Genomic DNA, 13367 nt, shown 5'->3' on the forward strand with positions numbered 1-13367 from the left:
GAGGATGAGCCTCTGCAGCCGGTCTGCAGAGGCGTGGCCAAACTGCTTGTGAAGCTTCAGGAGAACTTTATGCTTCTCTTTTGTAGACATCTCTGCTGTGACGACAAGGACTTCACTTTCATTGGTGTCCGCTTCAGTATTACCATCTCTAATGTCAACACAATAGTGTCCCGAACTAGTGAGCTCAAGAGGCACTGGTTGCTTGAACATGACAACTTTGTCATTCTCCATGTCTAAAACAGTTCCTGCTCTCTTTAGAGCCATTTTGCTCAGCAGTAAGGGAATATCAACAGGAACAACTTCCGTTTCAATGTGACATTTTGTTGGTCCGATCTTAGCGGGAAGCTTTACCTTTCTATTGGAGTGTACCACCTTACCATCACCAAATCTGAAAGGTCTGCAGCTTGAAGATTCTGTTTGCATCAGTTTCTCTATTTGGCTTTGGCTCAGGTCTTTCATGTAACTATCCAGCCACTTTTCACCACAAACAGTACGCGTGCATGCTGTATCAATGATAGCTGATCCCAGTGATTCAGTTAGGAAGATCTCAGAATCCGTCATGACTTTTGTAAACAGTGTAATGTTACACTCTTCGACATTTTCATCTTCTGCTAGCTTTACTTCATTTCTCCGATGAGGACAGTCTTTGGCCCAATGGTACGTGCTCTGACAAATTACGCATTTTGTTCGCTTACCATATTTGTCGAGTGGATTTGTACCTTGCTGTGGTTGCCACTGTCTGCTCTGTGACTGGCTGTTGTTCCGTCTGAATTTACACGGTGGCCTCTGCTCCGTGAAAAACGCCGCATCTTGAGTCTCGCTGCCTCCGCTTGCTCCACTGGTTTTTCCTCCGAAAATCCGTTTTAACGCTGACTTCATGGATGCGAATGTTAAATCCGTGCACGCTGTAAGTGCTAGCTGCCTACTCTTCTCTTCAAGACAAGCCGTGTCCAGGAGTTTAAACGCTAACACCGCGTCAGGCAGAGTCATGTTGTACTTCTTCATGCGGTTGTATCTCTGCTCAAAGTCTATGATGTAGTCTGCCATGGACACCGCGCTGTCTTTGGAAATCGAGTCGAAATGAGAGTACGCTTCATAAGCGCGGTCTTTTTCTTCTCTCAAGAATACGGAGTCCAGTTTATCTAGCAAGGTTTTCATACCGTCGTCTTCGTTCAGATCGCTCGCGGGTATTTCCAAAGCGGTCTCTCTGGCTCGCCCCTCGAGCCCCAACACCACCGCGAGTGCCTGTTTTTTCTTGTCCAAATCCGTAACAAGTTTCCAAATACTAATTTCATTTTTCCAGCACTCGTATGGTCTGGATTCGTCAAACTTAGGCGGTACTCTATAGTTGGAAACCATCCTCTGCTACCATGAAAATAGCCACAGACACGACGTAGTTCAGCACAAGGTCATCTTTATTTTTCCTTTTCCCCAAAACGCGCCAAACCTTCACACAGGAAAAACAGTCTCCCTTCCGGTCACGCAGACTCTCGCGATAATACATTCCCTCACACATGAAGTTAACAGAAAGCTGTTGTGTGAACAAGTTGGTTGGTTGGTTATCTTGCTTGGTTCTTGTGGCACTAGAACTGATTTATGACTTCCTGAGGAATTCGGCTCTCGTTTCAATGCACACAGCTCTGATAGACTCTTTGATTTGTCTGATTCGACTCATTTCTGCTACAACATATATCCATTTTGGAGAACATCCGCTGAATGCAAACTGCGTACGCTATTCTGTGTCAGCCACGACACACAGATATGTTTACTACATGTATTTATGCTTTGATTTTAAAGAAAACACAGATGAGCGTACACTGCATACGTTCAATTGATGTTCTCCAGAATGGTGCCATGGTGATACGGAAAGACATAGAGGAGAGGAATTGTTGAATAAAGTTGTTATTTTTGTTTTCTTTGCATAAAAGTATTCTTGTTGCTTGATAAAATTCAAACTGAACCACTGATGGCAGATGGACTATTTTGACGATGTCTTTTATACTTTTCTGGACCTTGACAGTAACATAAGGAATCAGAAGTACATCGATAGGCGAGATCAAGGAAAACTATGGCTGCCCAACCGAGATGTGATTTTGAAACTTGCTAAACTGGATTTCAAACAGTTGAAGAAAGGCAATATCATATGAGGATCTGAAAGAGTGCAACATAGATGTCATTGATGCCTCAGTGTATTCTAGGATTTGCACTGAAATATTTAAGGAGAAATCTGTGATTCATCAGAGGAAAGTCTACAGCTTCACACATCTGAGCTTCCAGGAGTTTCTTGCTGCTATTTACAGGTGCATCTCAATAAATTAGAATGTTGTGGAAAAGTTTATTTATTAATCCAAGCCTGGTTCTTCCAGAGCGGAGCTACTAAGAGGAGGGAGCATTTGGTTTCCCTGACTCGCCTGATGATCTGGCGAATCGGGGGAAACGCATACAGGCAAGGGAGAATGAGCTTTTGGGGGGTGTTCCAGCCTAGGCGAGAACGAAGCCCCTCGTTTTCCTCTCTAGCTCCCTAGGGCAGCTTCGGTAGTGAAACAAGGTGACACGCGAGTGGTTGCCCCTCCCCTTTTGGCTGGCTGAAGCGCCACTTCAGCAGAATGAAAAAAGGAGTTTTCCCATACATAACGAGAGTGAACGTTCAAAAAGGAACATTATTAGACAATTGTTGGCCTTCTGGAAAGTATGTTCATTTACTGTACATGTACTCAATACTTGGTAGGGGTTCCTTTTGCTTTAATTACTGCCTCAATTCAGCGTGGCATAGAGGTGATCAATTTGTGGTAATGCTGAGGTGGTATGAAACCCCAGGTTTCTTTGACTGTCGCCTTCAGCTCATCTGCATTTTTTGGTCTCTTGTTTCTCATTTTCCTCTTGACAATACCCCATAGAGAAGGTCTGGTGACTTTGCTGGCCAGTCAAGCACAACAAACAAAATGGTAATTTAACCAACTTTTGGTGCTTTTGGCAGTGTGGGCAGGTACCAAATCCTGCTGGAAAATGAAATCAGCATCTTCCAAAAGCTGGTCAGCAGAAGGAAGCATAAATTGCTCCAAAATTTCTTGGTAAATGGGTGCAGTGACTCTGGTTTTAAAAAAAAAACAATGGACCAACACCAGCAGATGCCATTGCACCCCAAATCATAACAGACTGTGGAAACTTAACACTGGACTTCAAGCAACTTGGGCTATGAGCTTCTCCACCCTTCCTCCTGACTCTAGGAACTTGGTCTCCAAATGAAATACAACACTTGCTCTTATCTGAAAAGAGGACTTTGGACCACTGGGCAACAGTGCAGTTCTTCTTCTCAATAGGCCAGGTAAGACGCCTCTGACGTTGTCTGTGGTTCATCAAATTCCTTGATACTTCAGTGTGTGGTGGCTCTTGATGCCTTGAACCCAGCATCAGTCCATTACTTGTGAAGTTCACTCAAATTCTTGAATCGATTTTGCTTGACAATCCTCACTAGGCCAAAAGGAAGGCGTGGCCAAGTGGTTAGAGAGTTTGACTCCTAACCCTAGGGTTGTGGGTTCAAATCTCGGGCCACAATACCACAATTTAGGTGCCCTTGAGCAAGGCATCAAACCCCCATCTGCTCCCCGGGCCCAGCAGCATAAATGGCTGCCCACTGCCCCGGCTGTGTGTGTGTGTGTGTTCACTGCTCTGTGTGTGTTCACTTTGAATGGGTTAAATGCAGAGCACAAATTCTGAGTATGGGTCACCATACTTGGCTGAATGTCACGTCACTTTTTTATAAGGTTGCAGTTCTCTCGGTTGTGCATCTTTTTCTTCCACTTTTAACTTCCACTCAACTTTCTGTTAACAGGTTTAGATACAGCACTCTGTGAATAGCCAGCTTCTTTGGCAATGAATGTTTGTGGCTTACCCTCTTTGTGAAGGTTGTCAATGATTGTCTTCTGGAGAGCTGTCAGATCAGCAGTCTTCCCCATGATTGTGTAACCTAGTGAACCAAACTGAGAGACCATTTTGAAGGCTCAGGAAACCTTTGCAGGTGTTTTGAGCTAATTTGCTTATTGGCATGTCACCATATTTTAATTTGTTGAGATAATGAATCGGTGGGTTTTTGTTAAATGTGAGCCAAAATAATCACAATTAAAAGAACCAAAGACTTAAACTACTTAAGTCTGTGTGCACTGAATTTATTTAATACAAGAGTTTCACAATTTGAGTTAAGTTACCAATATAAATATACTTTTCCATGACATTCTAATTTATTGAGATGTACATTATAAACTGTACATTTATTGAGATGTACATTATAAACTGTACATTTATTGAGATGTACATTATAAACTGGTCTTGTTGTATTATTTTGTTAAACAAGGAAGAATCTAACTTAAAGATGTGTTCATGTCCCATAAGGGTGATGCTTGTTGGAAGAATGCCATTTGGTTGCATATAAACCATTTTACTTGAATTGTTTAATATTTTTTTCATGGTTTTCTTCAATGTTTAAGGCTTATAGAAACAGTTGTACTTAAATACTTTTCATGTTTGACTAATTTCAGTTACATTTACATCTTAGGCTATGTAGTTTTAATTTTTATTTATTTGTTTATTATATATTTTTATTGTATTGACTTTCTTGATTCTCACAAAAAATGACTTGGACTTGCTTAATGTTTGAAGGTTAAGATTTGAGACTTACTTGTGACTTGCACATATGTGACTTACTCCCACCTCTAGCCATTATAAATGTAAACTGTGTTTATTATGTTCCAAAAAGTAAAGTCTTATTACCCATTTTGAGAGGTTACCCACTTTTTGTCTCTCTCTCACTTGAAGATATAACATATGGTATGAATCAAAATGAACGCTAATGCTTTTTCAAGTGTATAATGCTTAGAAATTAATTTGTAAGAGCACACACAGTAGCTATGAGATGTTTATTGTACTTGATTATATGATGAGCAGTTTAACTAAGGTCTTTCATTTTAACACTGTAACATACAACATTTAATGTAAAATAATATATTTGCTATAGAGCTATGTAGCGGTATATAAGATATCCTTAAAGCATATTGCATCACTACAGTTCATCACTTGAAGGTCACTTTTGCAGGTGATGGATTTAAATCTGGAAAACACTCTAATCAGTTAAATAAATCTCCACACTACTATTAGTGACCTTTATTCCATGCTGGCCTTCCTGAAATTTAGTATCCTTCCCACCATGAGTGAAACGGATAAACCGAACTCCAGGTCCGTAATTCCTGAACACGTGGAACATCTGTAATATACCAGAATAAACACACAGACAGTTTTAGGTTTTGACAATTACAGGGGAATAACGGGACAGTCAGTATTATTCTACACACTTGACGCCATGGATAAATTGTCCCCTGTTGAAAGAAAACTTTCTCAGGCTGAAAGGTACTGATGGGTTTCTTCTTCTCATCAAGCAGCTCCACACAGATCTGATACTCACTTCCACAATCAGAGAGTGGGGCATACCTGCAGATGAGACATCAAAATAAATGTGGTTCTATGTTTTCTAATTAGAATTTGATTTAACACTGGTACTGTCTTCTTAATGGGCTAGATCACATAAAAATAAAGATTCTGTCATCTTTTACTATCACTCAAGTCATTTCAAACCTGTGTTACTTTTTCTTATTTGGAATACAAAAGTGAGCATTTTAAAAGCTTAAATAATGTACATGGGCTCATGTTGACATTTACTGTATGAATAAAAACACCAAGACAATTTTTCAAATCTTCTTATGTGATTCACAGAAGATTGGAAGTCATACAGGTTTGGTAAATGATGACAGAATTTTAATTCATAGGAGAACTATGTCTTTAATGACATTTAAACTCACTTTCTTACTGTGTGTGTATGTTATTTATCTATTTTGATATTTTTGCTTCTATTGTGTAGGACAGTAGAGCCTGGACCCGATCTTGGGTTGCTCAAACAAGCCATTTGTGTTAGAGCTAATGCAGATTCTAACCAAGCACCAACCTCCCGCTCTCTCTTGTGAAGCCAACAAGAAAGTGACTTAAACTTAAATTCGTCAACTGGCCGCTAGAGGCTGCCTGCAAAAGGAAGTCAATCCCATAGACTCCCCATGTTAAAGGGGGGGGTGAAATGCTCATTTTCACTCAATATCCTGTTAATCTTGAGTACCTATAGAGTAGTACTGCATCCTTCATAACTCCAAAAAGTCTTTAGTTTTATTATATTCATAAGAGAAAGACAGTCTGTACCGTTTTTTCCCGGAAAAACACGAGTGGCTGGAGGCGTGACGTGTGGGCGGAGCTAAAGAATCACGAGTGCGAGTAGGCTTTTGCGTTGAGAGCGCTAGAAACTGTGACATTACCGTGAGGAAAAAAACATCATCCAAAACAAACCATGGCTAACAGTCAGATTCAGCGTATATTTATGATCCAGAATCAGATCCCGAGGCTGAAATTGAACAAGAGCAGCAGCATCAACGACTACAGCAGGACGTCTCTATGTGGTATGTATTGAAACTGTATATATTTGCTTACGGTTTTGGAAAATGACTAAGTTGCACTTTATGTCGTCTTTTTTTTTTTTTTTTTTTTTTTTTTTTTTTTTTTTTTTTTAAGGTGTACATTCGGAAAGTGCAGTTTTATGCCAACATCGCATGTTGTTTACTTGATGTGCTTACACGCCGATAGCTAAGTTAACAACACAGAGATATTTGAAGCAGTTTTACTCACCGCCTGTGGTTCCAACACACGATCGTGACTCTTTTTCGTTGGGACTGCATTATCCTTAAGAAATTAACGATATGCAAATCCGTAGTCAAACTAGGCCTTGTTTGTAAAAAAAAATCTTCGAAATGCAGGGAACAAACAAAAACACTTGCACAGCTCCGTTGATGCTCTGTAAAAATAAACTCCATCCACTGGTCCCTTAATGCTGTTTTTTTGGGGAGGGGGTAATCTGTGCAGGGTTGTCTTGCCCTGGCAACCAAAAACACACTTCTTTTGTGACATTTCACTCTCGCTCTGATCAGTGAATGTCTGTGCTCTGCTATAAAGGAGTGCGCGCTCTTCCAGCTGAAGTGCCCTTAGGACTCATATAAGGAAATTCCGCTCCATCTAACGTCACACAGACCCATACTCGAAAAAAACTTTCCGAAACTTGTGACAAACCGGAAGGAGTATTTTTGGAACAAAAATACTCCTTCAAACTTACAACTTAATTTTTGAAACTTTGTCCATGTTTAGCATGGGAATCCAACTCTTTAACAGTGTAAAAAAACTCAGTATGCATGAAATAGCATTTCAACCCCCCTTTTAAAATGGCCAATCTGTACAGCAGAAAAAAAACATTTACAGCCTGGTGCAAAAAGTGGTTTTGGTCTATATAGCTAATTTTGCTCTTCATTAACTGTGAAGGGGGTGATTTTCTTTTTTATGACTCATCTGTTTTAATTATATTAAGCCTTAAAGTTCTGCATGATTAAGGGCCCAGCCACTTGAGTGACGTGGATTGCCGCTGCTGTCGCATTGAAATATGAATGACATGTCACTTTAGTTTCTTCATACTACCAACCACAATTTTAACATAAGGCACATATGGACAGGCTGCTCACATATCACATGAAATGTGAATCTGGGCCAAAAAAACATCCATGAGGGTCATTTGTTTTTAAATTGAGAGGATAGTACAATATTTGGCTGAGTTACAACTGTTTGAAAATCTGGAACCTGAGGATGCAAAAAAATCTAAATACTGAGAAAATCACCTTTTGTTGACCAAATAAAGTTCTTAGCAATGCATATTTCTAATAAAAAATTAAGTTATGATATTTACAGTAGGAAATTTACAAATATCTTAACGGAACATGATCTTTACTTAATATCCTAATTATTTTTGGCATTAAAACAATAATTTTGACCCATACGATGTATTTTTTGGCCATTGCTACAAAAATACCCCAGCGACTGGTTTTGTGGTCCAGGGTCACAACTATGAAATCCACCACCTAAGATGCTGTACCATGAAATGAAGTTTGTGTGAATGCTCACCAGTCTGATATTTTGATATGAGGTTGCTGTTGATCCATTAAAGCATCACTGTAGCCTTCTTCCTTCAGATCAATCAGCTGCTCCTTCAAACATAAACTGAGGACAAAGTTTATTATTCATATGTACATTGATTGATTCTTGATTTATTTCAATATGCAACATCAACTGAAATGTAATGAGCTCAAAACATTCTTGAGGATTCTAAAAGTTCAAACATACCCATAAGACGTCACAAAACATGTGTTGACCGGAAATGTTGTCCCGCTACCTCCAGTCACCCAGCGGTCACCTCCATCTTCTACAATCTCCCAACCTTGAAGTCCCTCTAATGGGAACATCAGAAAATATGTTACCTGACACAAAATGTCATTATAGTGACACTTACTGTACAATCTTCATTATATGAATCACCTTGCGCGCTGGAATTCTTGAGCAAGTTACGATTTGTGAGTCTGAAACTAAGAGGGGATACACAGAAGTTAATTGTCACATTCTGATGATATTAAAGTAAACCAAAAAAACCCCACAAATAATACTAGCTAACTTGACACTACATGTCAGATATTGCTCTTCTAATACAGTCTTCTCCTCCCATTTCTACCAGTGATCATTGGATCATTTTTCAAAAAAAACCCGCGGTAATCCCAGCGTACATATCAATAGCATAACTGGGCCAGGTTGAGGGGACAAATGGGTTGAAATTTGTATGCGTCGATCATGTGAGAAAGATGCGTTTCATACAAGATCTGGCAACTGGACAACATTGGAATTTGTTGTTGTGATTATTCATATGAGGTTGGGCCCATAAAGTCTATATGGTTTGGCCCATACAAATTATGGGAGTTTTCCCAGAAGCGAATGTAGCAAATATAAAATACGTCCACTGGGATTACATTTTTTTTATAGAAACTTTAAAAATATGGGAGAAATACGAAAAAATATTTAAACAGGCTGATGGTGGGATAGAATGGTAAAATACGGGAGAAACCTGGGAAAAACGGGTGGGTTCACAGGTATGGTTTAGAGAGGAGAAATCAATCTACATATAAAATATTGATCACAGATTATTGGTCACTTTCTAAACAATAAAAGTATAGCACATCCACTAGGAATTATATAAAAATTAATAGTTTTTACCAATGCAAATATGTTAAAAATGATGCATCGCGATATAAATGACAACTTGTAGCCGATGCACACTTTTTAAACTGGTGCACCAAGCGAATCGAGGAATCTTTCCATCCCTAGTTTTTAGTCTAATGGGAAAGTTTGGAGTTCTAAAACTTGCAAAAACAACAGGATGTTGTTAAAGTTTAATGACCTCTTCTTGCATGTTGAAGGATCAAGGGAGTTTTGATTACTCAGGTCTTGTCCCATTTAAAAGTTGATGCTAGAGGCTGTGGTCTTTACTGTCCACATTAATACACCCAATGCGTTCAAGTGGACGTTCAGTAGTTGTTAACATTTGCACTTTATTTTAATTTTTAATGTTCTGTTTCATCATATGACTACATGTTTCTTTTATCTGCATTGAAAGCACTACCTCTCATCAGCAGGATAAATCACCACACTACTGTTAGTGACCCGTATTCCATAATGACCTGCCCAGAACTGTGTATCGTTTCCACCATGAGTGAAACGGATAAAACGAACCCCAGGTCCATAATTCTTAAACACGTGGCTCATCTGAAATAAAGCAGAACAAACACAGGGACGGTTACGATTATTTTGATTACAGGGGAATAATTGGATGGTCAGTATTATTCTACTCACTTCATACCACTTCACACTGTTCCCAAATGACAATATGACTTTTTCAGGCTGAAAGGTTTTGATGGGGTTTTTCCTCTGATCAAGCAACTCTACACAGATCTGATACTCACTTCCACAGTCATAGCGTTGGGAATACCTGCACCAGACAAACATCAAATAAAAGTGTTACTATGAACAAACTGGGCTTTCATCTTGGGGTTGTGTCGGATCTGTCAATACTACCAACCACAATTCCAGCATAAGGCACATGTGACCCAGATAGACAGGTCATTCACAAAAATGTTTCACATAAAATATGAAATCCACCATCCAAGATACTGTGGCATGAAATGAAAGTTTGAGTGAATGCTCACCAGTCTGATATTTTGATATGAGGTTGCACTTGATCCATGAAAGTATCACTGTAGCCTTCTTTGTTTAAGTCAATCAGCTGTCGCTTCAAACACAGCCTGAGGGCAAAGTTTATGGATGATTCATGTGTGGATTTCGCTTGGCAATTAACTTATTTCCATATTTTATATTTAATGGAATGAAATAGGCTCAAAACTTCCTTGAAGTATCTAAAATATCAAACATACCCATAAGATGTTACGAAACAGCTGGTGACCAAGTCTGGAATTGGCTTCCGATTTTCTCCTATAACCCAGCAGTCACGTCCACTACCTACAATCTTCCATCCTCGAAGTCCATCTAATGACAACATCAGAAAAGAGCCATTACCTAACACAAAATGTCATTATAGTGATACTTATTGTGCAATGTTTATTATATGAATCACCTTGCGCACTGGGATTCCTGAGCAAGTTAGGTTTTGTGCATCTCAACCTACGATTGGAAACAAAGTCTTATGTCTCATATTCTGACGATATTACAGTAAACCAACCGAGACACAAATAATAGTAGGTACCTTTGCATTAGTCACATGTCAAACATTTCCCTTCTGAGCAGCGATAACAACTCTTAATGTGGCAGCACCCTAATCTGCTTCTTGTGGAGGAGCATCTTTATGGTAGACTACTATTATTTTTTGTTTCTCTCATTTGTTTCTCTCAGAGAAATACTGCTATGAATAAGATGAATGTTAACGAACCTTCTAAATAACATTATGTCAGGAATCTGGAATGAGAACCCAATTGCTGTGTGAGTACTTGGGGCTTATTGACAGAACAAAATTAAGCAAAATCAAGCAAACTCTGCAATTTTCACAATAATTGCCACAAATTTTCCACAGAATTTGGGCTTAGAAGCGTCCCGTGATATCATCGCAATGTGCATTCAATCAAAGAAAGGCTTTGCTTTCTCATCATGACCGATTTACAAGAGCTAGATTGGATAAACAAACCGAAAGCGGAACGAATTTTCTCAGTACTTCAATGCTTTAAGTATTTCCGAATTTTTTTACCAAAGTTATTTTTAATGTAAAGATATTTGTTAATCCTTAATAGGTTTCCCCCATGTATAAAACTAAAAGTTTTATAAATGTAGGAAAGCAAACACTTATTTAAAAATAATATATATATATATATATATATATATATATATATATATATATATATATATATATATATATATATATATATATATATAATGACCACTAGTAGATGGCTGGAGAGAAGTACTTATATGCCATTTCCACTCCCTAATATATCCTATATAATTTTATATAATTTACAGCTGAACTCATAAGCATACAACATATCATTTCAAGTGAAAAAACTAAGAGAACATCCAAAAAAAAAGTCAAAGGATGCTAATCGCATGCGCACGTGTATGTTTGATGACGTTTCTTTGTTTTAGTGTCTTAAATGTTTTTATCCGTTTTTATGTTTCTACTGAAGGAGTGCTCTTAAAGTTTTATATTTAGTCGAAATGGATGCTTTTTTTTAAATCTTTTTGCGTTATGGCTTGTTATTCACTGGATGGCCACCGGCAAAACTTGCGGGGCTTTATGCCAAGGGAGGATAACATATACGAGAGAGACATTGTTGCAGCTCAAGAACAGTAACCCAGGTCGGGAAAATCTTATGTTGAATGTACCAAATTCGATTCGAAGGGATGACCAGGAAGCAAGGGACACGGTAAAGAAAAGGAAAAGGGGCAAATGAGGCGGCGTAAAAACTCGCCTAAAGAAACAGCGTTTCAACCGGGCTCCATTGCCTTCGATGATTATGGGAAATGTACAATCACTGAGGAACAAAGTGGATGAGCTTCAAGGAAATGTCCGCTACCAAAATAATTTTATGAACTGTTGTATTATGGCATTTACTGAAACATGGCTCACAGAGTGTGACTGGGACGTCGATTTGTGTATGGATGGATTCGGAGCCCCTTTTCGTTTGGATCGACTATCAAAGGTGACAGGGAAAACCCAAGGAGGAGGGGTATGTTTGTATGTCAACAAGCGATATTGCTCATGTGTTACTGTCAGAGAGCGTATTTGTACACCTGATGTAGAACTTTTATCTGTGTCCTTGAGACCATTTTATCTACCTCGAGAGTTCCCTCAGATTTTTATTACAACAGTTTACATTCACCCGAAGGCGATCTCCGCGTCGGCTACTAGTACAGTATTTGATGTTGTACAGAGGTTACAGTCAATCTCACCGGAGGAACCAAATTTCATCCTTGGTGACTTTAATCATGTCTCCCTAAAACAGACTCTTAAAACTTTCCATCAGTATGTCTCCTGTACGACCAGACGGAGAAAGACTTTAGATGTGTGTTATGGATCGGTGAGAGGTGCATACAAATCTATTCCTCTGGCCCCCTTGGGCTCGTCAGATCACAATTGTGTCCATTTGTTGCCTATATATATATATATATTAAATATATATAATATATAAATTATATATTAAAAAGGGAGAAAACAGTGACTAAGGAGTGTGGTCAGAAGATGATGTGTCCTGTCTACAAGACTGTTACAGCTGTACAGATTGGGACATTTTTAAACAGGCCTGTGGTGTCGATTTGGACTCAATGGTGGATGTCACATTCTCATATATGGCTTTTTGCAGGGACATGATTATCCCATGTAAAAAGGTCAAAATCTATTCCAACAATAAGCCCTGGGTTACTAAACCAGTAAAGTCCTGTTTACAAAGGAAACAAATTGTATTTAAACACGGAACAACTATGGACTTACAAGTGGCTACTAAGGATTTGAAGACTGAAATCCTTAGAGCTAAACAAAGCTATAAGGAAAAATTAGAAAATAAGATGGCATCCAAAAATCCTGGCTCAGCATGGGCAAATATGAAAACCATAGTAGGCCTTCAGAACTCGAACTGCAGCAATATGGTTATTTTAAATGGTTTTAATTCTGGTTTTGAACTGGCAAATGCACTAAACTACTTTTACTGTCATTTTGACAATTTGGACTTAAGTAAAGAAATCCAGGAGTTGAATTTTAAATTAATGGATGATCAGCATTTTAACATCGACCTTCAGGAGCTTGAAAAAGCTTTTAAAGGCAAATAAAAGCCCAGGTCCTGATAGCATCTGTGGCAGACTATTAAAGTCATGTGCAAAAGAACTGAGCCCTGTATTTCATGAGATTTATA

At 38.7% G+C, this 13367-nt stretch overlaps 1 protein-coding gene across 8 annotated transcripts in view; it reads right to left on the reverse strand.

Moving 5' to 3' along the window:
- Positions 1-4899: 4899 nt before the first annotated feature.
- Positions 4900-13367, reverse strand: part of fbxo44.9 (F-box protein 44, tandem duplicate 9) — a 150586-nt gene continuing 142118 nt past the window's right edge. For 5 of the 8 annotated variants that reach the window (XM_052560232.1, XM_052560226.1, XM_052560225.1 and 2 more), the window contains 10 exons: positions 10586-10632; positions 10386-10497; positions 10161-10256; positions 9808-9943; positions 9578-9720; positions 8446-8492; positions 8254-8359; positions 8035-8130; positions 5346-5481; positions 4900-5257 (listed from right to left, as the gene is read on the reverse strand). In XM_052560232.1, the coding sequence (XP_052416192.1) occupies positions 5117-5257; positions 5346-5481; positions 8035-8130; positions 8254-8359; positions 8446-8492; positions 9578-9720; positions 9808-9943; positions 10161-10256; positions 10386-10497; positions 10586-10632 (1060 nt within the window). In that variant the 3' untranslated portion in view covers positions 4900-5116. The remainder of the gene's footprint in view (positions 5258-5345; positions 5482-8034; positions 8131-8253; positions 8360-8445; positions 8493-9577; positions 9721-9807; positions 9944-10160; positions 10257-10385; positions 10498-10585; positions 10633-13367) is intronic. The other 3 variants (XM_052560227.1, XM_052560230.1, XM_052560231.1) reach the window with 3 other exon arrangements.

Source organism: Carassius gibelio, chromosome B7, assembly GCF_023724105.1.
Source record: "Carassius gibelio isolate Cgi1373 ecotype wild population from Czech Republic chromosome B7, carGib1.2-hapl.c, whole genome shotgun sequence".
Lineage (NCBI taxonomy): Eukaryota > Metazoa > Chordata > Actinopteri > Cypriniformes > Cyprinidae > Carassius > Carassius gibelio.